Consider the following 24,926-nt stretch of genomic DNA (forward strand, 5'->3'; position numbering starts at 1 on the left):
TCTTTAAAGCAAGCAAACAGGGCTGGAGAGATGGCTCAGTGGTTAAGAGCACTGACTGCTCTTCCCGAGGTCCTGAGTTCAATTCCCAGCAACCACATGGTGGCTCACAACCATCTGTAATGGGATCTGATACCCTCTTCTGGTGTGTCTGAAGATAGCAACAGTGTACTCATATAAATAATAAATAAATCTTTAAAAAAAAAAAAAGCGGGGCTGGGGATTTAGCTTAGTGGTAGAGCGCTTACCTAGGAAGCGTAAGGCCCTGGGTTCGGTCCCCAGCTCCGAAAAAAAGAACCAAAAAAAAAAAAAGCAAGCAAACAAACCAAAACCAGATCTCACAAGAATATGAGCAAAAACTGATTCCTGAGAGCTGTCCTCTGACCTCCACGTGAGCTGTGAATACCTGCTTACGCACTCTCTCTCACACACACATACACACATGCACGCGCACAGGCACGGGCACATGCACATGCACCTACACACAAAATAAACTGTTTAAAAACAACCTTAAATTGTAAAGAGACTGATAAAATCAACCCTGTGTTTGGTAAAGGACGAAACCCACAGAGATGTAAAGAGCAGTAGGCTGTGTTGTAGGCTGTAAACCCCATATTTGCACAGTTACAGACACAGCAGAGATGAAAAACTAGAAAAGGTAATTTTGCCCAGGACATTTCTACTCCACATCAATGGATCAAAACTACTCCATAATAAAATGACATTTCCCCCCAGATTCCTCAGAACTGCCAAACAAAGTGACCAAAAATGAAATAAATACTCACTCAAATTTCCATTGTTTGGGGCTGTCCACTGCCCCAAAGTCCTGGAGACCTGAAGTCAGCTTCCTCCTGAGCTGTAGGCTGCGATGGCACCCCAGATTATCCAGTGACTCATGCCCACCCTCTCACCCTCTCTGATGTGGAACACACCCCTCTGTGTGGACAAGAGAGTGTCCATCACCAAGGCCCAAAAAAGACGGATGGGAGCACTAAGTCCAGGGCGCACTAACCTAGCCATCTGTAGTTACTTCCCCAGAGAGGTCCTTCCCTCCCTCCCTCCCTCCTTCCTTTCCTTCCCACCTCCCACCCAGCCTGCCGCAGCCTGCCTGCCTGCCTTACTGCCACCACACACTTACTCTTGGCATGCAAGGGAGTAGGGAATGCATGGGCACTGTGGGGCAAGTCACTGTGGTCTGGGGCTGACATTTTTCAAACTGGACGTGTGCTAAGCCACAGGATATGTGGCTTAAATGAACAGAGAACCGAGAAGTAAGGGGAGCCTCCACCCTACAGGAGTAAAAACCACTGCATGGGCAGAAGGGCCCACAGACTTAAATGGTCTTCCTTTCTTTCCCCTTCTCTTCCTCTCGCCACAAGGCTCAGCTCATTCGTTTGAGTGTAGTCCATACTTGACCTGAGTCTTGGGGTTCTAAGCGTGGAGAAGCACTACCCTCATGTAGGAATAAGGGAGCTGTGGTTTGTGAGGGCCGGCTACCTTATCTGGGATGGGAGGGAGCCCCGTTCGTCTCCTGGGCTGAGCCGGTGCTCTCAGTTCACCCCTAAGCTCACTTCTTTACTGGCACTGCTCCCCCACTGAAGGACCCAGAAGAATGCGGCAAACAAGGGACCCTGCTGAATAGACAACACTCTCTGCTCTGGAGCTTCCCGTGTCTCCCACTGGCCACGGCTTAAATGCCCAACCAACCTCCTACATCTGGTACATCCTGACCAGACTGACCTAACCTTTTCTTTCTATTGAATCCCTCTCTGTCTGACTGCTGATATCCTAAGGATTCCAGTTTTATGCCTTTCGGTTTGCTGTTCCAAATACTTAAATCCTGGAGTGCTTGGCTACTTAAATGTTAACTGCTATTTCCGTCCCATAGGTGTTTGGGGAAACAGCTCTCTCCGACTGGATTAAGGTCTTGAAAAGATCTTTGCGTTTCTCACCGTTCCAGATCTCGCCCAGCACAGTGTGAGGTCATCGGCGAGACAAAGCAAATGACCGTTGAAGGGCATTTGTCACCTGATTGCACCCTAGGGAATGAGGAAGCCTGTACCTGCGTAAACTGGCAAGATCAATGTACTCTAAAAAAAGATTCACAAGATCTCTAGGCCTCCGATTGATTACCTCTCTAAAGAATTAACGCTCAGGTTAGGGATGGGGACCCACACTTAGGCTGGCACGAGAGAGATAACAGAGTTCACAGGCTGCCAGGCTTCAAGCCAGCCTGGAGACACAGTGGAGATCTTGACTTAAAAAAAAAGAGAAGTAGTTTGTTTAAGGTTCAAACTTAGAAAGTCAAACAGTGCAGCGGCTGTAACTGAGGCAGCGACATCCTGAGGACACTATGTCTTCTGAGGAAATCTCAGAATAGAGTGGTTTTTGCAGCTCACTGGCTGCCCGCCTGGCTCCTCACCGCCCATAATATTTCACTCTGAACGATTACTCTGTGCTCATCATTTACCACTGTATCACCCACAGATTGTCAGCGCTGGGACCTAGTTTCCTTCTCTGTCGATTGCCGTGCAAACCAGTAGTGTGCAAAACAACAACAAGAACAAAAACAACAAAAACAAAACTAAACAAAAAAAAACACCCCCAAACAAATGAAACTCTTCAGGATTTGAAAGGCATCTGAAGGAGCACAAATTCTTAATATAAACTCTGGCAGGTGAGTGACGCCAAGCACATCTCCTTCCCAACCACTGAACTCTGTTCAAAACTTCCCACTCATCAAACCTTAACCTTAAGCTTTATTCTTACCAAAAGTCCCCAGTTTGGTTTATGCAAAACCAAAAAGTGTTCTGCTCCCAGAATAGTTGAGGAAAAGCATCACAGCCCGCTTTGATCCCTGCAGTGAAAACATTCATGATCTCAGGGCCTTTTGAAGCTCGTGCTCTCCTCTGTGGAATGGTCTCTCCCAGCAGAAGAGCTGGTCTGCACAAACTTCAAAGACAGATGATGCTCCAGTTAGAGCCAGTCCAAGAGGAGGCACTCTGAACTCCGCAGACCTCAGAGAGGGCTACAGAATGTGCGTGCTTGTTTGTGTCTGAGACTGGGTCTCTCACCGTGTAACCAGGGCCAACCCCGAGTTCATGAGTCTCTTGTCTCAGCCCTCCAAGTACTGGGATCACACACACGTGCCGCCCAGCCTTGGATGCATGTTAACTGTCAACCCTCGGAGCATTTGATAGCATAGTGGCCCTTAAATCCTACCAAGAGAATTATATAATTTGCTAGTGTGAGAACTCGGTAACTAACCCTTCTATCAGAGCAAAGCATAAACACACAGTGGCTCCTCATAAGAAGCTGTCAAATGAAATATAACTTTCGCTTATTTGTCCAATTATTCTGGAATGCCTCGAAACTGTGGAAACGGATGTGCTGACCGTGAAGTACCATCTGTCACATAACTAGGAGGGAGCCTTAAGCAGACAAACTAACCTGCTGGAGGGCCGGGTCCTCTGTGGTTCTGATCAGGGGACGGCTGAGGGCGGCAGTGTCCCTCTCCTTCATGCCTCTGCTTCATGACAAACCGCCTAGGTGTCCTGGTGTCAGGACACTGGGTGACCACACAGACACCCTGACTCCAAGGCCCAACTGGCACTTTCTAGTTTACTGGTCTAATTTTCCCGAGCCTCGGTTTACCGCCCCTCTGTACAAACATATTTTTCCAATGCAGCTGTGGCGAATACTAGACGAGAACATTGCTAAAGCTGCCTCCGGGATGGCCTTAGTTCAAGGTGTCCGTAGGTGAATGTTCGTCTTTAAGGCACAGAAGTGCCTGAGGACAAAAACAGAGCAAAAGCAGCCAGTCTCCTCAGCACCCATTACTCTAGCTTCTACAGCGCCTGTTCTTTCCCACTTTACCATACTTTCAATGTCGTGTTCAATTAGCATATGTAACTTTAACAATAAGGAATACTAATCTTTAAAACATTTATTTACTCGTGTGTGTGTGTGTGTGTGTGTGTGTGTGTGTGTGTGTGTGTGTGTATGTGTGACCCTGTGAAGTTGGCAAGTTGCCTCTCTCCCTGACCGTGTGGACCTCAGGGATTGTGTTCAGGTCGTTAGTCTTGGCAGTAAGCACGTTTACCCTCTGAGCCATCTCACGGGCCCCAAACCCAGTTTTTTAAAGTAAGTTGGTTTGGAGGCCAGAGGTACTGCACAGCAGTAGAATACTGGTCCAGCTAATCCGGCTGGGGGCCCTCTGTTCGATCCCAGCACTGAGAAACAAAACACAGTGGAGATGGGAGAGGCTACACTTGCCATTTAAAATATGCTGCTCTAAGTAAGACTTCTGAGCGATAAGGACTGAGACTCCTGATCTGTTTATCAATGATAATAGAGTTGATCCCTTTTTTCACTTGGTAAGGGACCTCCCCATCATTTATCACCCATTGGTAGGTTTTGTTTTGGTTTGGTTTGGTTTTTTTGGTTGGTTTCATCTTTCAAGAAAGGGTTTTTCTGGGTAACAGCCCAGGCTGTCCTGGAACTCACTTTGTAAACCAGGCCTGCCTCTGCTTCCCAAGTGCTGGAAACAAAGTCTTACACCACCACCACCACCACCGCCACTGCCACCGCCACCACCACCACCACCACTGCCACCGCCACCACCACCACCACCACTGCCACCGCCACTACCACCACCACCACCGCCACTGCCACTGCCACCACCACTGCCACCGCCACTGCCACCACTGCCACCGCCACCACTGCCACCGCCACTGCCACCACCACCACCGCCACTGCCACCGCCACCACCACCACCGCCACTGCCACCGCCACCACCACCACCACCACCACTGCCACCGCCACTACCACCACCACCACCGCCACTGCCACCGCCACTACCACTGCCACCACCACCACCACCACCACCACCACCACCACTGCCACCGCCACTACCACCACCACCACCGCCACTGCCACTACCACCACCACCACCACTGCCACCGCCACCACCACCACCACCACTGCCACCGCCACTACCACCACCACCACCGCCACTGCCACCACCACCACCACCACCACTGCCACTGCCACCACTGCCACCGCCACCACTGCCACCGCCACTGCCACCACCACCACCGCCACTGCCACCGCCACCACCACCACCGCCACTGCCACCGCCACCACCACCACCACCACTGCCACCGCCACTACCACCACCACCACCGCCACTGCCACCGCCACTACCACTGCCACCACCACCACCACCACCACCACCACTGCCACCGCCACTACCACCACCACCACCACCACTGCCACCGCCACTACCACCACCACCACCACCACTGCCACCGCCACTGCCACCACCCAGCCACACACTGGCATTGTAATTGTTCTGGGGAGAATAGAAAACATAACCTGAAAAAAAGTAAATTAAAATTTCTATCTGTATGAAAACTGATTAGTGAGTGAGTGAGTGTGTGTGTGTGAGTGTGTATGTGAGTGTGTGTGAGTGTGTGTGAGTATGTGAGTGTGTGTGTGAATGTGTGTGTGAGTGTGTGTGAGTATGTGTGTGAGTGTGTGTGAATGTGTGTGTGAGTGTGTGTGAGTGTGTGAGTGTGTGTGAGTGTGTGAGTGTGTGTGAGTGTGTGTGAATGTGTGTGTGAGTGTGTGTGAGTGTGTGTGTGAGTGTGTGTGTGAATGTGTGTGTGAATGTGTGTGAGTGAGTGAGTGTGTGAGTGTGTGTGTGTGAGTATGTGTGTGTGAGTGTGTGTGAATGTGTGTGTGAGTGTGTGTGAGTGTGTGAGTGTGTGTGAGTGTGTGTGAATGTGTGTGTGAGTGTGTGTGTGAGTGTGTGTGTGAGTGTGTGTGAATGTGTGTGTGAATGTGTGTGTGTGAGTGAGTGAGTGTGTGTGTGTGTGTGTGTGTGTGTGTGTGTGCTGGTTTACTCTCCAGCACCATGTGAACTGAGCACGGTGACACAGACCTGCAATCCCCGCACTCAGGAGGGAGAGGGAGGAGAATCAGAGTGCCAAGGTCATCCTCAACTATGGAGAATTCAAGACCAGCTTGGGTTTCGTGAGACCCTGCCTCAACGGGGAAAAATGGTAGGAAGAGCTTGAAATCATGAGTGAGGTCAAGCTGTTACAGTATTGCTTCCTGATCTGAATAATGGTTCTTACCAAGGAGAGCTGAGTACACCCAAGTCTCTTCAACTCAGTGAGAATGGGTCAGTGCCCTCACACATGAACTCTAGTTCACAACCAATTGTACGTGTCACCATGATGTCACACCCCGTGTTGTCATCGCCTCCTCAAAGGTAATGCCTCCTATGCTCTGCCTAGATCCTTCAGCTTATTCCAAATCCCAACCAAAGGCCAAAGTTCAGAGAGAATAAGCATCTTAAACGTAGTCCCTGAGCTTTCAGTGAGAGTGACTGGGCAGCTGGCCTCTAAGAGCACGGCCACGGCCACTCCTACATTCCATGACCTCAGGCAAACTTCTACATCGTGCAGCTTCCTTTCAGTGCATCAGGTTTGCTGGGTAGGCAGAACCGGCTACCAGCTCAGGAGGACGCCACCTGCATATAGCCTCATGACACACAGTAACACACACTGACTCAGGCCATCAGGTCTGCACAGGTAGTGCTTTTTACCCAGCCAGCCATCTCAGCAGCCCTCTAGTCACTGCTATTAATGTAGCCACCTGGAAATGTAAAATTACATATACCACTCACGCTAGTCTTTACGGGCAGGCGCAGCTCTCAGCCGCTACCACGCATGATAAATTAACTCCATGCCCATGTGGCTATGGGGAAAACTGAAAAACTGGCCACCCAATCGCAGTCTCGTTCTGTGGGTCACAGGGGGACTTGCAAATCGCTGGCGTCTGGGTCAGCGCAACTATCAGACAGCTCATTCTGCAAGTCTGATAACAAATCACTCAGGGTTCACAGGTTTCACTCGAGGTTCAAGGAGTGGCCATTCTGCCCTCAGAGCCCTGAGGTCTACAGCATGTACCCCCTTTTCTCCAAGTGAAAATGGGCACCAGTGAAACACAACCCAGACAGTTATTGGGATCAAATGAAAAAAGAAAAAAAAACCCTAGAAAAACATGACTTCTTATAAAGTAAAATATGTACTTAGCATCCCTAGGGTATTTATTCAGAAGAAACGAAAATGTATCTTCACAATGACTTTAGCAAATGCTCACGGCAGCTCTACTCTTTTTCTTTTTTTTTTCTTTTTTTCGGAGCTGGGGACCAAACCCAGGGCCTTGCGCTTTCTAGGCAAGCGCTCTACCACTGAGCTAAATCCCCAACCCCACAGCTCTACTCTTAATAGACCCAACCGGAACCAACCAAGTGCTGATGTGAGGATCATACACTGTGGTTTCTGCACACAGTAGAATACTATTCAGCCATTAAAAGAACCCTGGAGCCCAGCCTGGTGGCATGTGCCTGTCTTTCCAAAAACCTGAGAGGAGGCAAATGATCATTTGAGCCCAGAAATTCAAGGTCAAGTTAGCAATGCAATGGGACCATCTCTCTGAGAGGAAAGGGGAGGCAGACACTAAATACTAGTAATATTATAAAATATGTAGTACATATTTTATTGCATATAAATTATGTTTCAACAAATGCGACCTAGCAAAAATTAAGGAGAAAAGGAAGAGGGGAGAAGGAAAGAGAAGACATCAATGATTAATGGGAACTACTTCAAGGCTTGCCAAATGACAAGATCACCACTCTCACTTCGGTGTTATTCAAAGGGTCTAGAACTAAAGACCTCCCCCTCTGACCGTGTACTATTTCTCTGGTCATATCTCTGGTGCACCAACTTTTCCTTCAATATGCTCCTCCTACTTGTCCTTCCTTCTCCCGCCTTGTCAAGGACCAGAGATTCTAATTTCAATGATTCATAACTTCTCTATCCACCTCACAGGACCCTATATCCCAGCAGCGAACAGTAGCAAACAGAAAGAAAACCTCCTAAAACATCTCTCATGTGCAGCACACTTGCTCACGTCTCCTCAGCACTGCTCAGATCCCAAGCCTCCGTCCAAGAGATCCCACAATTGGTTTGAATCTGCTGCTTTTTCATATTTACCTTGGCAGCACAACGAACAAATAGAAATGAATGTGCAAGGCGGGAACCAATTCTATCTTGTTTACTCCTGCACCTTACATACCAAGTGCCCAAAACATGGAGTATGTCTACAGCAAGTTATGGCAAAATAGTATTAAGATGTATGATAACTGATCACCTATCTGGTTCAAATCCACAGCACACATGTGAAGAAACACAACAAGGCTGGGCATGCCTGTGGCTCCAACACTAGGAGGCTGAGACAATCAAACCCCAGGAGCCACACTGGCCAGTCAGCCTAGCTAAATCATTGAGCTTTCAGTTCACTGAGAGACTCTGTCTTAATAAGGTTGATAGTGAGAGAAGAGAACACACTATTGTGTTCTGGCCTGGGTATGGCATTACTCAGCAATTCTTTTCTAATATTCATTAAGACCCAGGAAATTCTAGAGGGAGGTTCCTTATGACTCAGAAAGGAAACAACTCAGAAGTCTCAAGAAGTCCCTGAAATTTATCAGATGCATAAGTCCCTCACCCCTCAAGTTTGTATAAGCTGTAAGGACTGGAAGAGACTCATATTAGTCTCCAACCAGCCTAGCTCTCTGTAAGAAACTCTAACCAGCAGAACTACCAGGAAGAGATACTCATGGACCTGTCAAGCTGCCTACAAGTCATGAAGAAAGCTCCAGGACTGCAGCTTTCCTAAGTAATTACCTGTGCTGGGATGGGGGACTTTCAATGATGCAGTTGCCTCTGAGTCATCCCTGCTCTTGTTAGTAACCCCAATAAACTCAGTGGCTCACCAAGTTGGACTTTGGTGGTATTGTACTTAAGGTTTGTAATTAGTTCCTTATCTGGGGTGAAGAGACATTTGTGTTGCATCTCTCCTGGGAAAGTTTCACACACCACACGGATACACACATTTACCTGCATGCACCATACACATTAACACACACACAGAAAGCAGCAGACGAGTTGAGCATCGTGGCTCCTGCCTGTGGTTTCAGCACCCAGGAAAACAACCAAGATAGGGGGCAGATAGATGTAATTTCTGAGAAACAGAGTATGTCTTGAGCAGCAAGATGCTAGGAGGATTACCACACCTCAAGGAAGAGGAAAGGCTTATCTAGGAAGCTTCAGAGGTACTCTGTGGTCAAGTGGAATGTCCCTGGGCTTAATTAAAAACTAACAAAGGCAGTCAGCCTCAGTTACACAGCAATGTGGGAGTCAGAGGCTGGAGAACTCACTCCCCTAACTGCCCCGTATGGGAGTATGAGACAACCTGTAACGTGGTAATCTGCAGGACCACACACAGACATGCTTAGAGGATGGCAGGGACTGTCCATTCTCTGTGCTCTGGTGGGCCAGGGGGCTGCTCTCTTCTGGAGAGTTTAGTGTATACAGACCCACTTCCAGTTTCATTTCCCTCTGCTTCAGCAAAGAGGAAAGGGCTAAAGTGTAATGAGCCCCTGGGGAGAACGGCAGGCCTAACCGGAAGGCCCTGAGTCAACTTCCCTCTTCACCTGTAAAGTGGCTCTTGGACACTTTTAGACCCAGCATTCTCCCGTATCAATACTCTATTCATTTCCTCCCTCATCATGGTGGGGAAGGGGAGGAGTTGCTCAACCAAATTAATGCTCTAAACCATGTCAAAAAATGTGGGGGGTTGGGGATTTAGCTCAGTGGTAGAGCGCTTACCTAGCAAGCGCAAGGCCCTGGGTTCGGTCCCCAGCTCTGAAAAAAAAAAAAAAAGAAAAAAGAAAAAAAATGTGGAACAACTTGTTTAAATGTTATAAGCAAAGATGCTGGGACAAACACGTGGAACCATGGGAAAGGCTCATACACACTGCTTTCTGGTCCAGAACCCTTCCCCTGGGCCACTAAGTCATCTGTGCACATATACCAAAACACTCTGTGCGAGCTGCAAACTAAAGCAGCTGTTTTCTGTTTTTACAGTATATAATCCATCTAGTGTCTTAAGTACAGTTTTTATAGAATATTATGTATACATGGCACTCTAATACATTATTTTTAATAGACACATCTCACTGACTAAAATAAGTTAACTCTTCAAGCTTTCAATTTTAATTTTTCTTTTGACTGTCTGTGAGTGTGTGCATGTGTGTGTGCATGTGTGTGCGTGCGTGCAGGTGTGCACGCACACATGCTTGCCGGTCTAAGCATGTATAGAAACTAGAGGCTGACATCAGGTGCCTTTCTCAATCACTCCTTTGTATATTTTTTAAGATGGTGTGATGGTTTGTATATGCTTGGTCCAGGGAGTGGCACTTAGGTGTAGCCTTGGATCATGTGTATCACTGTGGGTGTGAGCTTTAATGCCCTCGTCCTAGCTGCCTGGAAGCCAGTCTTCTGCTAGCAGCCTTCAGATGAAGATGTAGAACTCTCAGCTCCTCCTGCACCATGCCTGCCTGGATGCTGCCATGTTCCTGCCTTGATGATAATGGACTGAACCTCTAAACCTGTAAGACAGACCCAATTAAATGCTGTCCTTATAAGTGTTTCCTTGGTCACAGTGTCTCTGCACAGCAATAAAACCCTAACTAAGGCAGAAGTGGACTCTCAAAGACGAACCTAGAGTTTACTGTTTAGTTAGGCTGAGCAGCCAGCCTGCTGGGATCTCATCTCCACACTTCTCAGCTCTGGGGTTACAAGTACACTTTGTCACATCCATCTTTTATGTAAGGATCCAAACACAGACCTCCTGCCTGTTGTGCAAGCATCTTGTCTGCTCATCAACTGCTCAGCCACAGCTTTTGCATTACTTCCTGACAGTCATTTCTCTGATCCTAAGAGCCATAGCTTGAAAGGCTTTATGTCAGTGAGGCCCTGAGAGGTTTATAGACAGGTGTATCAGTGTTTATAGAAAGGAGCTGTCGGGGCTGGGGATTTAGCTCAGTGGTAGAGCGCTTACCTAGGAAGCGCAAGGCCCTGGGTTTGGTCCCCAGCTCCGAAAAAAAGAACCAAAAAAAAAAAAAGAAAGGAGCTGTCCTGCCTATGAATCTCGAGATTCATAGCTGGATCACAAGAACAAAGAGCTCTCAGATGAGTGAGTCTGTGTGTTCTGAGTTTAACATCCTGAAAGGTCACAAAACTTCCCAGGATAATACAGGGGGTGGCTGGTTGCTTTAGAAGGCAATTGTACTGATATATTCATAGCTCTTTGTGAATATAGTAAGTTGTCCACTTCTACTGGATAAAGTATGATTTGTGGATTACATAAAGATATTGCCAAAAAGTAAGTGTAAAAGAAGCTTTCTGGGCAGACTCCTGTCACAATGCAATAGAATTCCCAAGCTGACATATAATCACATTAACAAAGGACAGCGTCTCGATTATTGGAAAGCAATCGTGTCACTACAGTTCCTTATGCTTTCAACTGTGTTCCTTTAAGGAAGTATGAGGCTATACTGGTCTCTTCACTGGAGCTGGCCAGACTTCCCCTGAATTTGGTCAGCAGCATTATCAACTGGTGATTAAGTAGTCAATTTGCAGAAACCTTCTCCTCCAAATCCCAGGGTTTATCCAAGATAAAGCTTTTGTGTCCTTAGTCAAAGTGTCAGCCTGAAAACAAAGGACAGTGGCCTCCTCTCCCCACTATGTGCCTGGTGTTCACAACTAACCAGAATGACAGCCAGTTCAAGAGCAAACCCATGGGAGGAGTCTACCACTCCCTTCCTAACCCTAAGAGCTTAAAAGTTCCAAGGGGAGCCAGTGCGGTGGCTCACACTGGTGACTACAGCACCTGGGAGACAGAGGAGGAGGGGTAACTCAAGTTGGAAGACAGCTTGGTCTATATTGTAAATTCCAGATTAACCAGACTCTGTTTAAAACAAGAGTGCATGTGAACGAGTGTTTGTGGGTATCAGGCATGGTAACACTTGCCTTTAATCCCAGCACGGTAAGTAAGGGTGCTTGTCATCATACCTAAGGACCCAAATGGGACCTCCAGAACCCACACCGTGGAAGGAGTGAACCAACTCCTGCAAGCTGTCTTCTGACCTCCACACACGTGGGACCCATACAGCCTCCACTCTCCTCACATCTAAATAAATGAGCAAATGCAATAAAAAAAAATTAATTAAAAAAATACAGAGTTCCAAGGGGACTTGGGGATTAAAAAGTCTATAAAGTATTTGTCACACAAACATAAGGACTTGAATTCAATCCCTAGCACCACACAAGAAAAGTCAGGCACAGCATCTACTTTTAATGGTACCACTCAGGATGCAGACATAGGAGGGTCATTAAGGCTTTCAAGCCAGCAGTCAGCTAATCTGAGAATTCAAAGAGAAACTGTTTTTAAACAAACAAAAAGTTGGGGGCTGAAGAAATGGGTCAGCAATTAAGAGCACTTGCTCTTACAGGGTACCTAGGTTTGATTCCTAGCGCCCACATCATAGCTCTCAACCATTTGTAACTTCAGTTCCAGGAGGTTCAACATCTCTTTTGACCTCCATGGGCACTAGACACATACATAACACACACACACACACACACACACACACGCACGCACGCACGCACGCACAGTACGTAAAATAAATAAATCTAAAAGTAATTAATTAAGAGATAATTTTAAGAGGTGGTTGAGCGGGCCACAAAGATGGCTTAGTGCTTGAAAGCACTGGCTGTTTCCACAGAAGTCCCTGGGTTCAATTCCCAGCACCCACATGGTGGCTCTCAACTATTTGTAATAGGATCTGATGTGTCTGAAGAGAGTGACAGAGTACTCACATATATAAAATAAATAAATCTTTAAAAAAAAAAAAAAAGGTGGTTGGGCTTAGAAATGGTAGCAAATGACTTTAATCCAGCACCCAGAGGCAAAATCAGATAGATCTCTGTGAGTTTCAGGCCAGCCAGAGCTCCACAGTAAGACTATGTCTCAAAAATAATTACCTAATAAAACAAAGTGGTAGGGGTTGGGGATTTAGCTCAGTGGTAAAGCGCTTGCCTAGCAAGCGCAAGGCCCTGGGTTCGGTCCTCAGCTCCGGAAAAAAAAAAAAAAAACAAAAAAAACAAAGTGGTAGAGTACAATTAAGAACATATACAACTTTAGCACACACACACACAAACACAGATACACACAGATACACACACACATACGCAGGCACAGACATACACACACATATATGGATACACAGGCACAAGCAAACACACATACATATACAGACATTTACACACAGAGACACACACACACATATACACATTCTCAGACACACATTCACATGTAGAGACACAGGGACACACACAGACATGCAGACGCATACACACAGACACGCATACTCACACACACAGACATACACATACACATACATATAGACATTCTCAAACACACACACACACACACACACACATACACATACACAGAGAGAGTTCCTGAAGAGCTCCAGGTTCCCTTTTCTCAGACACACACACACACACACACACACACACACACACACACACACATACACACACACACAGAGTTCCAGCAGAGCTCCAAGTTCCCTTTTCTCAGACACACACACACACACACACACACACACACACACACACACACACACACACAGAGTTCCAGCAGAGCTCCAGGTTCCCTTTTCTTAGAATGCCAAAAGATGCAACATACGGAGCTCCTTAAAGGCTTCTGGAAGCTTAGACAGAAATGACACTCAGTGGCCTCACAGTGAGAGCCAAGCGCTTATACCATATATTACAAATGAACACATTCACACTTTCCATCGACTGCCTGTATTTTAAACACTCTTGAGACTGTAACGGAAGGGATGCTGTTTCTGCTGTTGTAGACAAGAACAAAACACTTTCCACACACGCAAACCACTGCCATAGAACTCCACGCTTCCTCCCAGGAACACCGCCACGCTGTCATTTATCCCCACCACGAGACATTTCTGGGGTGATGCTGGAAAGAGGTGAGCGATGAGGACTGAGTATCACTGATCCCTCGGTCAGGTGAGAAAGGGCATTGTTCAGTAAGAAGAGATGACTTGAGAGCTGTAAATGCACTAAATTGCCAGTCCCTGAGTCTGCAATGGAGACTCAGCGGATGGAGGGTTTTCTGAGTGCATTTACCAAGCTTTGTATCGGACGACTGGGAAAGGCGTGACTAAGCAGAGGAATGGAGAATGCCACCAGTGCTTCCGGTATAATGCAGATACCCCCAGAGGCATTGTTTTACAAGGGTTCAGTGGAAAGAGGACTTGTAGAGAAACCTCCAACTATCATAACTTCCTGAAAACGAAGTCAGGATAATCCTGACACAGAGTCCTGCTCATGCTAACATTTTGGGCTCTGAACACACTGATGTCTTACTTGGAATCACTCTTCAACAGGTACCCCAGTAACGCAGGAACAAAGGCTCTGGGTTTTGTTTTTTTAAGACAAGTACAATTAAAGGCCTGGAGTTTTTTGTTTTTTTTTGTTGTTGTTGTTTTGTTTTTTTAATTATTTTTCACTAATTAAGAAGCCAAGCTCGGGCTGGAGAGATGGCTCAGTGGTTAAGGGCACTGACTGCTCTTCCCGAGGTCCTGAGTTCAAATCCCAGCAACCACATGGTGGCTCACAACCATCTGTAATGAGATCTGATGCCCTCTTCTGGTGTGTCTGAAGACAGCTACAGTGTACTCATATATATAATAAATAAATAAAATATAAAAAAAAAAAAAGAAGCCAAGCTCAACTCAGGGCAGTGGCAGTGGGGAGGGAGGCCTTCAATCCCATCTATGTAATGGCGGGTAACTTGTGCAATCACAAAACCAAAGATCTCAGATGCAATACCACAGAAATTCTCTGAAAGCCGGGACTGTCTACTTCACTACCCCATTCGAGAAACTATTCACGCTACGAATATCACACAGTGATCTTTTACTTCAAGAATAAAATGCACCAGATGCAGTGTAAATGGGCACTAAGCCAGGTGAACCCGCAGAATATTAACCAGGAGAAGGTGGAGGTGAAGAGGCTGGTCACATTGCCGACCCACCACACAGGAGCAAGGGACGGTGCATCCGTGATAATGGCCAGCTCCAGAGGCCACTTCCTCTGGGTTCTATTTCTGTGAGGCCAGCACTTTCTTCTGTTGGCTTTGAGTTTTCCCCTTTACGCAGCCACAGCCGGGGATTTACATTTCCTCTTCCTTCTCTTATTTCTCCTAATCCTGCTTAGACTCACCTGTTGGCCATTTACCATAACTCCTTGTTTAGAGAGCCTTTCTTCTCACAGCATCCCGCCCTGAGCACCTACCCTTCCGACTTTGTGAAGGTGTAATGTGTGTGCGTGTGTGTGTGTCTCACATGTACCCCAATCTGGGATTACAGAAATGCACAACTATGCCTGCCTTTGAAATGAACACTCCTGGGCTGGAGAGATGGCTCAGAGGTTAAGAGCACTTTACTGCTCTTCCAGAGGTCCTGAGTTCAATTCCCAGCAGCCACAATAGTGTCTCACAGCTCTCTGTAATAAGGGAAGCCAGTTCCCTCTCCTGGTGTGTCTGAAGACAGAATGCTCAAATACATAAAACACATAAATATAAATCTTTGGGCTGGAGAGATGGCTCAGCGGTTAAGAGCACTGATTGCTCTCCCAGAGGTCCTGAGTTCAATTCCCAGCAACCACATGGTGGCTCACGACCATCTGTAATGGGATCCGATGCCCTCTTCTGGTGTGTCTGAAGACAGCGACAGTGTACCCACATATATGAAATAAATAAATCTTAAAAAAATAAAAGAAAAAGAAAGAAATGAACACTCCTAACCACTTAGCTACCCCGCTAGCCTCCTAGTCAATTTCTTTTTTAAGAAAACATTATTTTCTCTTGGATTATTCATTATGTACATAGATGTTTCACCTGCATGTATGTTTGGGCACTGCTTGCCTGCCTGGTGCCAATGGGAGCCGGAAGAGGGCACTGGACTGGACTGGAGCTGGAGTTACAGGCAGTTGGGAACCACATGGGGGTGCTAGGAATCCGACTTGGGTCTTCTGCTCCTAACTGCTGAGGCACCTATTCTGCCCCTCCTGATCAGTTCCTTGAAACTAAAATCGTTGTGCTCCATTGGGGAAAAAACCGTACAAAAGAAAACCATTGAGGCCAAAGCCAGGCAATGAATCACCCACCAGTAACACACAGCCAGCCAGCTGGCTTCTCACCCAAGCATGTCTTTTTGGGAAATGACTTTGTGTTTCTTCATCCTCCTGATGTCTGTGTCTTCCCCACACAGTTTTTTCCCTTCGTAAATCCTAACTCAGACTTACCCTCTAATTCTGAGCTGTAAATTCTGTTTTCTAAGGCAAAACAATTTGAAAATTAAAGCAGCTGAGCTTCCTTGCCACGGCATGCTTAAAAGTGACTAACCCTCTACACACAGGTTGCTAAGGAAATACAGACACGGAAGAAAGGAACGACCTGACAAGTACTTCTTAGAGATGATGATTTTCACCCTTGGAACAAGAGGGATGCAGCTAAGGGCATGCGATGATTACATCTATTTACATATGACGATGCTAAAATAAAAAAGAGGGGCCTAGTGGTTCGTGCTGTGCGGGTGCATGTCTGTGACCCCAGCATTCGGAAGGTGGGCACAGAAAGACCAGGGTTTGAGGCCAGATTCAGCTACATCAAAAATAAAAATAAAAAAAGTTTCAGAGCCAGCAAGATGGCTCAACAGGTTAAGGCACTCGCCTACAAGCATGACCTGAATTGGACCTGAACGGGCCTAATGGAAGGAGAGCTGACTTCTCAAATAATATTTAAAAATATAATTTATAAAAATTTGAGTGCGCCGGGCGGACACTCTGGATAGACTCTCTATTAGCTCCACGCCGGCCAGAAATACATACATCTCAAAACAAAACAGAGAAAAAAGGTGTCAGTGGCCTGCCCAAAGTCATGTGACTGACAGTAGGATTCTAGACCTATAGTCAGCTTAACTCTTCCAACCAAAGGAGAGCGGCTACTGGATAGGTTAGCATTCCTTCTAGGCTCCGCCCCACAGTTGCCGGGTAACGCCCGGCTTACTACAAAAGGGGCTGTTTGGCCCCTCCTCGCTTATTCTCTGCCCCTTCTCTCCCTGCTAGCGCTCTCTCTCTCTGTCTCTCTGTCTCTGTCTCTGTCTCTGTCTCTCTCTCCCGCCCTCCCTCCCTCCCTCCTTCCCTCCCTCTTCCTCCTCTCCACGTGTTCCTAGTCAACCTCTTCTCTTCTTTCTCCTCTTCTTCCTCTCTTTCTCTTCCTTCCTTTCTCTTTCTCCTCCTTCCTTTCTCTTTCTCCCTCTCTTTCCCTATGCCTGTCTCTACTTCCTCCTCAACTCCTGTTCCCAAGTCCTAAATAAACTCTGTTCCATACCACATTCGTTGTATGGCTGGTCCCTCATGGGGAAGGGATGCCTCAGCGCGGCCTGCAGAGGCACCCGCTTCCACCTCACCACAACTCCGCTTCTACCAAACACATCCCAGCTCTCTCTCTCTCTCTTTTTTTTTTTTTTTATAAAACACAAGACACCTTCCATGCGTCTCTGTCCACAGCCAAGGAGCAACTTCCTAGAAAGCCGTATTTGAAGGGTGCACCTTTGACCTTTGAGACCTACAGCCAGCACACCGTATAGCTCCCTTCGATCCACCCAACAGAAAACAATGCCTTTCTCTTCTCTGGCACACCACTTTCAATAACATGATTTCCAACTGTTCCTGTTTTCAAGGGACCTACTCATAACCCATCCACAGTCCAAGGGGTCTGCGTCAGTACATGCTTTTTCTCAATAAAGCTTAGGGCTGAGGCAACATTTCTGTCTCACTTCGCGGCTAAAACGACAAGCGCACAGAACAGTCAAAAGTTACGCAAGACTGCTCTGTTTTCATTCCACATCTGCCTCTCTGTCTCTCTGGCTCCCTGGCTCTCCAGTGAGTCACTATCTTTCCTGTTCACTCATCATTTTAAGAACTGCCATTATTTTTTTTTTTTTTTGCCCTAAAATTACTTATGTTTGTCTTAATGACAAGTTCTGGAGTAACTATGGAACCCATCGCATCTCTCACCACCACACTTGAGCACTGACCTGTTAGCAGCCCAGAAGTCAGGTTATTCTGACTTTCACAACCATGGCTTTCCACAAACAGGAAACAGGACATAGTGAGGCTACAATTCATTTACCCGTTTAACAGACACATATGAAATGCTATCAGAATGGGACCCTCCTGTCCTCTCCTGGAAGAGAGGAAATCACATGATTACCCTGGTGTCCATCCATGAGGCCTAGGGTAATAGCTACTCAGGAAGAAAGGTTTTCTAGAGATAGTGGTCCTGAGCATCCAACTCTTTAGTATTAAATAGACCCTATGAGGTTATAAGGTTTACTTGCCGTCAATCCAGTCAAAAATATAATTTGAAAGAATGATTGTTCCCTTCCCTAAATATGGGTTCTTAAATATTCACTTTGCAACAAATTACAAGTTCAACAAACTCATGGATATTTGGTGCCTTTCACGAGTTTCTACATAGGGTTTAGGATGCTACCACAGGGAGACAAAATGCATTTAAAAGAAAAAAAAAAAAAAAGACAGTCATTTCTCTAAGTGAGAATGAATACTTTCAACAAAGCAAAGCTGTCGATGAGGAAACAGGGGGTTCCAAAAAGTCTTGCTTTAATATGAAAGATCTCTTTGAACAGCAGAAGAACAAACATACACACACACACACAGACACTGACACACACACAAACAGAGAGACACCCAGAGAAAGTCAGAAACAAGAGACAGCGAGACAAAGAGTCAGAGAAATACAGAAGGCTATTGTGGGGCTCTAGTCTCCAGATGATGAACCCCCAAACACTGATGTGATAAACAAGCCTCTGGGCTGGAATCTGATTTGCTGGCCCGACAAAACATTACAATCTAAGGAATCCCAATCCCACCCCACCCCATTCATCATTTACTCAATCGAGTCCCAGAGCCTAGTAGCTCCCCGGGTTTTACTGGTTCCCGGGTTTATTGCTTGTAAATTACAATGCATAAGAGCGCCTTTCAAAAAAAAAAAAAAAAGTACGGGCAAAAGAAAGCAAGCGTGGCTTTAAAGCCCCATAAAAGACTGCATGTGGCAGAAATGAACTCGCCTGTGTGTATTAGGAGCACCGAGGGCTCCCCTAAGCCACTCCAGGGGGACAGGGATGCGCGGGCACACTGCCCCGGCCGCGGCTGAGCAGGAGGGAGGCGGCGGGCTCATACACCTGCCCGGCTCTGGTGCCCGCGCCCGGCCCGCTGCGCCGTCCGGCCTTCGCCCGGCCCCCGCCCTCGGCCCCGGCCTCCCGCCCCGGCCGCGCACCGTGTGCGACTGCAGACTCTGGCTCGCCTCGACGGCCGCTGTCAGCGGCACCGTGTCGTCCAGCAGCACCTTGCGGGCTGGCGGTTTCTCCATGAAGGCCATCCCGGGCCGTCGCCGCCGCCGCCGCCGCCTCTGAAGCCGGGGCAGGAACCGGAGGCGCCGAACCCCGCCACCCGCCGCGTCCCGCCGCTGCTGTCAACGCGCACCGCCCCGCGCGCTGCCGCCGCCCGCGGGGTCCTAGCGCCGGTCGTCCCAGCCTGCGGGCTGTCAACACCCGTCCTCCCGATCCCGCTGGGTCCTAGCGCCGTACTTCACCGCAGGGTAGGTGACTGAAACCCCTTGCTCTCTTGGTGCCTCCTCGCCTCTGCATCGTACACTCAGTACCATGAGCTCCCGGCCTCGGGCGGAGGAGCACAAAACTAAACCATCACCACCACGTGTCACATTTAGACACTGATTTTCTGGACTCTAACCGAACTGAGTTTTTCTGATGAACCGTTTAGAAACTCAGATTAGCAGACTTGAGACCCTACTGCTCCCAATCACATCTTCCCTGCCCAAGGTCCTTAGATCTCAGGAAACAACAAAAAAAACACCTTCAGGGTGGACCCTCAATCTGAGTCTGTAGAACAAATTTTCTAAACCAAATCTGGATTCAGGTTTTGAACCTGGATCTTCAGGAGAGCCTAGGCGCTATACTCTCATAGCTGGATCCCACAGTGTCTGAACCTTTAAGCAACAAACTCTAAGAACAGTGGGGGCAGGGGGGAACTGATGCAAAGATTTCCTTGCTTGCATGTGTAGTCCCTAGCTCTCGGTTGAGCCCAAGGTCTAAGAAACCAAAGAGCACTCAGATCTCTTAGACTCTGAGAATCTTTGGTGCTAGCATTCTGGCTCCAAGAACCTCAAACTCAGAACCATCAAACCTGACGATCAACTTCTCAACACCAAATCTACCTTGCTCCCCCTTTTTTTTTTTTTTAAGATTTATTCATTTTATTATATATAAGTACACTGTAGCTGTCTTCAGATACACCAGAAGAGGGCATTGGATCTCTTTACAGATGGTTGTGAGCCACCATGTGGTTGCTGGGAATTGAACTCAGGACCTCTGGAAGAGCAGTCGGGTGCTCTTAACCGCTGAGCCATCTCTCCAGCCCCTACCTTGCTCCCCTTAACCCAAGATCACAATCTTCCAGGATAAAAATGAAATTAAACTTAGATCAGATGCCTAGGACCGTGTTGAGAATCTGGCATTTACTTCAGCTGTGTTATCTTGAATAAGTCAAATACACACACACACACACACACACACACACACACACACCCTGTGACCTTCCACTGGCAAAACTAAGTTCAAGCCTATGTAGAATGTGTAATAGGAATGCAACCGGATGGGAAAGAACTTTGCACATGTTAAAAATCTCAAACAATATGAATTCCATCCTGACAATTCACAGAACAGAGATTTCTAACTCTTAAGTTTGTTTCCACTAAATTTTTATTTTTTATTAAGATTTATTATATATAAGTACACCGTGGCTGTTCTTAGACACACCAGAAGAGGGCATCAGATCTCATTACAGATGGTTGTGAGCCACAATGTGATTGCTGGGATTTGAACTCAGAACCTCTCGGAAGAACAGTCAGTGCTCTTAACCACTGAGCCATCTCTCCAGCCCCACGAAATTTCTATTATTTCATTCATAGAAACAAAGCTTCTTTGTGACTCCACCACCACTGCGTTTTGCCATCATAGCAAAGGTCTAGATTGCACTTGGTGGTTATCCTCTTCAGAGTTCAAGCTGAGAGATTGGCCGGCAACCCCAAGTAGCCCAGTGACACCAGAGTGCCTTCAGGAGCCAACGCTCAGTAGGAGACCTCTTTCCACATCTCATTTTTATTCCAATTTGCTTTAGAGCAGTCATCTGTGAAAGTCAAACCACGCATCACTTTAAGAGGCTTTCACTCTTTTCCTCTGTTTCTTTGTTTAAAGGCAATGGAGAATTTCACCATCAGAGGAGTAGAAACCCAAACCCTGTATTATTACTCCTGTCATGGTGGGGATTGACCAAGACAAGGCCATGTTCATATTGCGTTGGTAGGAACATAAAGTGGCCTAATCCTTAAGGAAGGCATTAAGTCACTCAGTGAGTGTTTCCTGATGTACTGAGTACCTACGATGTAATAAACTGAGCAGTGGTGCTGGGATTTAAGAATTTTTTTTTTTTTCGGAGCTGGGGACCGAACCCAGGGCCTTGCGCTTCCTAGGCAAGCGCTCTACCACTGAGCTAAATCCCCAACCCTGGTGCTGGGCTTTAATAATATACATGAAGGCCTTAAAGCTGTCTCTCTCACCTTGAGACTAATTCTGCCTCTAAGAGGGTTACACTAAGAAAGTGACGAGAGATTTGTGCAAAGGTATAGCATGTGAAGACAAGCACTTAATCCCTGATATAAGATTACACAAGTCGTGGTATAATCACCGTTTTTTGGCAAGGCTAAAACCCAGATTATTCACTGGGGGTGTAGCTCAGTGTTGGAGAATGCAGGTGACCTGTGCAAGACCCTGGGCTCAATCTTCAGCACCAGAACAACTTAAAGGACATCTGATGACGCTCACCTAATAAGTGAAAAAAGCCATACAACTATCTGCAGAGCCAAATATATTTACAGGAGAAACACCAGAAGGATATAATGAGAATGTTTCCTGTAGGAGAATCATGACTTTGTTTTTTCATATTTTCCAAAATGCCTTTAATTTCAATGTTTTTTTCTTCTTTTTTTTTAAAAAAAAATTATTTTATGTGCATTGATGTTTTGCCTGCACATATGTCTGTGTGAAGGTGTCGGATCCCCTGGGACCAGAGTTACAGGCAGGTATGAGTTGCCATGTGGGTTCTGGGACTTGAACTTGGGTCCTCTAGAAGAACAGCCAGTGCTTCCAACCACTGAGACATCTTGCCAGCTCCATAATTACAATGTTTTCTTTTTATGACCAGTTTATGTATTATATATAAAACCAGTGTCCAGTGCTCTACCAAAACCACAGGTTCCGAAGATGCCTCTCTGAAACCCAGCAAACTGGCACTTAGTTCCATTTCCAGTGTATTTGCACAAACAAAATGATGACAGTTATGCTACCTTAAGACTTAGATACCAAGAGTCCACGGATGAATAAACAGAAATGAGTGGTTTTTTGTTTTTTTCTGGTTATGATGCTGGGGTTCGAACCAAGGGCCACATGCATGTTAGGGAGGTGTTCTGCCACTGACCTAGATCCCCAGTCCAATCTCCTAATACTACATAGGAAGAAGGAATGATTGTCACAGAGACATCGACTGCAAAGGTGATCTGTAGAGAGTACCGAAATTGAGGCACTAGCGCCCATAGAAACATAGAGATAAAAGAGTTATAACAACCCGTGTACTTTGGGGGAGTCATGAAACGTATGGGTTTTGAACGGGGTCTTTAGGAACCCAGAGCCTTTCGAATGCTAGGTATACTTCCGCCCCGTTTGTGCTTTTGTGAAAAGCCCACTGAACTACTGAACATACACTAGATACCAAGTGCTGTGTTAGTGTGGGAGAGTGAAAACACAAGACAGAATTCACCTACTGTCAAACTCAGCCACATAAGCTGGGGACCGGGCTGGGGCAATGGCATGAAGTCATGGGCCAGTCCAGAGGACCCACACAGCTTAAAGCCCCAGAGGCAAAGAGGTACGATAACACTGAGCAGAAGGGAAAGTTCTTCACAGCCTGCTATGACAGCCCCCTTCCTTACAACTCCGTTAGACACCTCGGGGAGCCACTCAGACTTCAGTGGCCACTAACAGACATTTCTTACTGTGTGGTACTACTTCCAGGAGGGAAAGGTAAACAGTACGTGGATAAAAGTACGGCGGAGGGGAGCGGGAGATGGGTACGGAGTGGGTGAAGGTGGAAAGGGTTGGTTTGGAAGAGAAAGGTGCACATTCTGAGCGCTCCCCGGGTTCTCAGCAGCCTGGTATCACTTTGCTTCAGCTTCCTCACTTGTGGCATGGCGACTGGGACAGCTTCAGCAGGAAGATTATTGAGGGCCCTAAATTGCACTGACGCTTGAACCAGAGACTCAGAACAAAGTGCAGGCTGTTACAAGGATGTCCGAGTAGCCTTTCGTGGAGAAAGGGGGATTGGAACGCTTTCCTCTCTGGAAGGGAAGGGACTGAAGAGGGATTAGAACTGAAGATTAGAGCAGCATGTGGCCTGAGATGTGACTTGCCGGTCTTCATCAGGAAAGGGAAACTGAAAGTAAGCAACACCTGCCAGAAGCCAGGGACACCCCGAGGGTATCCTTCTCCTTCCTCCTCCGGTTCTTTCCAGAAACCCTTGGGCACAAACACTTTTGCTGGGCTCATTTCTTCCTACTTACCTCATCCAACCTTCCGAGTATCCTGAGACACACAGACCTGCTCCAAGCCTCATACAACCTTGATATTCATCTGGCTTCTTTTTTTTTTTGGTTCTTTTTTTCGGAGCTGGGGACCGAACCCAGGGCCTTGCGCTTCCTAAGCAAGCGCTCTACCACTGAGCTAAATCCCCATCTGGCTTTTTTTTAAATTAGGGTTTTGGCCTTGAACTCTTGGGGACCCAGCGATCCTCCTGCCTGAGCCTCTTGAGTGGCTGGCTACAGATGTTCTGTGCCTGGCTCTGTCTGGCATTTGAAGTCACACAGGCTGAACATGGAAAACTCTTCTCAGGCTATAGCTGCTCTAAACCAGCTAGACTCGTGCTTCTAGTCTTGGGCTTCATAAACTGTTAAGGAACAAGAAAACACCATACTTTGCCTTTTTGCATACAACTATTTGAAGGCTAGCAGAAGAAAAAAAAGATTTTTATATTCTGCTGTGTTGCCAAATGTTTAGACAGCTCATGGGTTGTTTATCTAACAACCTGAGATTTGGCCAGATTGATTGAACATAATGGATTTTAGTGAGGAAATTTCTAGCCCTGACAACAGCTGTACAAAGTCAGATCACGGAAGCTTGTGAAAACTCACTATTTCCTAAGCAGGGTGGCCTTACAACTCCAAATGACTTTATGTTTTTAAATATTCATGGTCTGGATACTGAACAACAAAATGTAACTCATAATAGTCATTTATAAGCTGACATTTTCTATGTCAACCCTGGGGAAAATCTGTTTGGGGGGCATAAGGTCAAAACAGTTTACAGTTAAGAGACACGTTAGAAATAAAGTTTGTGGGGCTGGAGAGATGGCTCAGCGGTTAAGAGCACCCGACTGCTCTTCCAGAGGTCCTGAGTTCAATTCCCAGCAACCACATGGTGGCTCACAACCATCTGTAAAGAGATCTGATGCCCCCTTCTGGTGTATCTGAAGACAGCTACAGTGTACTTATATATATAATAAATAAAATAAATCTTAAAAAAAAAAAGAAATAAAGTTTGTGGGACCTATTAATCTTGTTTGATGTACAAATAATTTGGATTTTCTCCTAGCTGGTCATTCAGCACCAACTCCAAATTTTTCTGAAGATGCTGAGAATTCTGCTCT

General features: G+C 46.7%; 1 protein-coding gene and 1 long non-coding RNA gene across 15 annotated transcripts in view; one reads left to right on the forward strand and one right to left on the reverse strand.

Annotated features, from left to right (window-relative positions):
* Positions 1-19,573, reverse strand: part of Pxk (PX domain containing serine/threonine kinase like) — a 68,096-nt gene extending 48,523 nt beyond the window's left edge. For 9 of the 14 annotated variants that reach the window (XM_087585910.1, XM_087585917.1, XM_087585916.1 and 6 more), the window contains exon 1: positions 19,372-19,573. In XM_087585910.1, coding sequence (XP_087442036.1) covers positions 19,372-19,473 — 102 coding nt within the window. In that variant the 5' untranslated portion in view covers positions 19,474-19,573. 14 annotated transcript variants of the gene reach the window in all.
* LOC148000853 (uncharacterized) lies at positions 14,513-18,620 on the forward strand. Its single transcript, XR_015638692.1, has 2 exons — positions 14,513-14,553; positions 15,618-18,620. It is a non-coding gene; the product is annotated as an uncharacterized LOC148000853 (long non-coding RNA).
* Positions 19,574-24,926: the final 5,353 nt, after the last annotated feature.

The sequence above is a fragment of the Rattus norvegicus genome, chromosome 15, assembly GCF_021556685.1.
Source record: "Rattus norvegicus strain SHRSP/BbbUtx chromosome 15, alternate assembly SHRSP_T2T, whole genome shotgun sequence".
Lineage (NCBI taxonomy): Eukaryota > Metazoa > Chordata > Mammalia > Rodentia > Muridae > Rattus > Rattus norvegicus.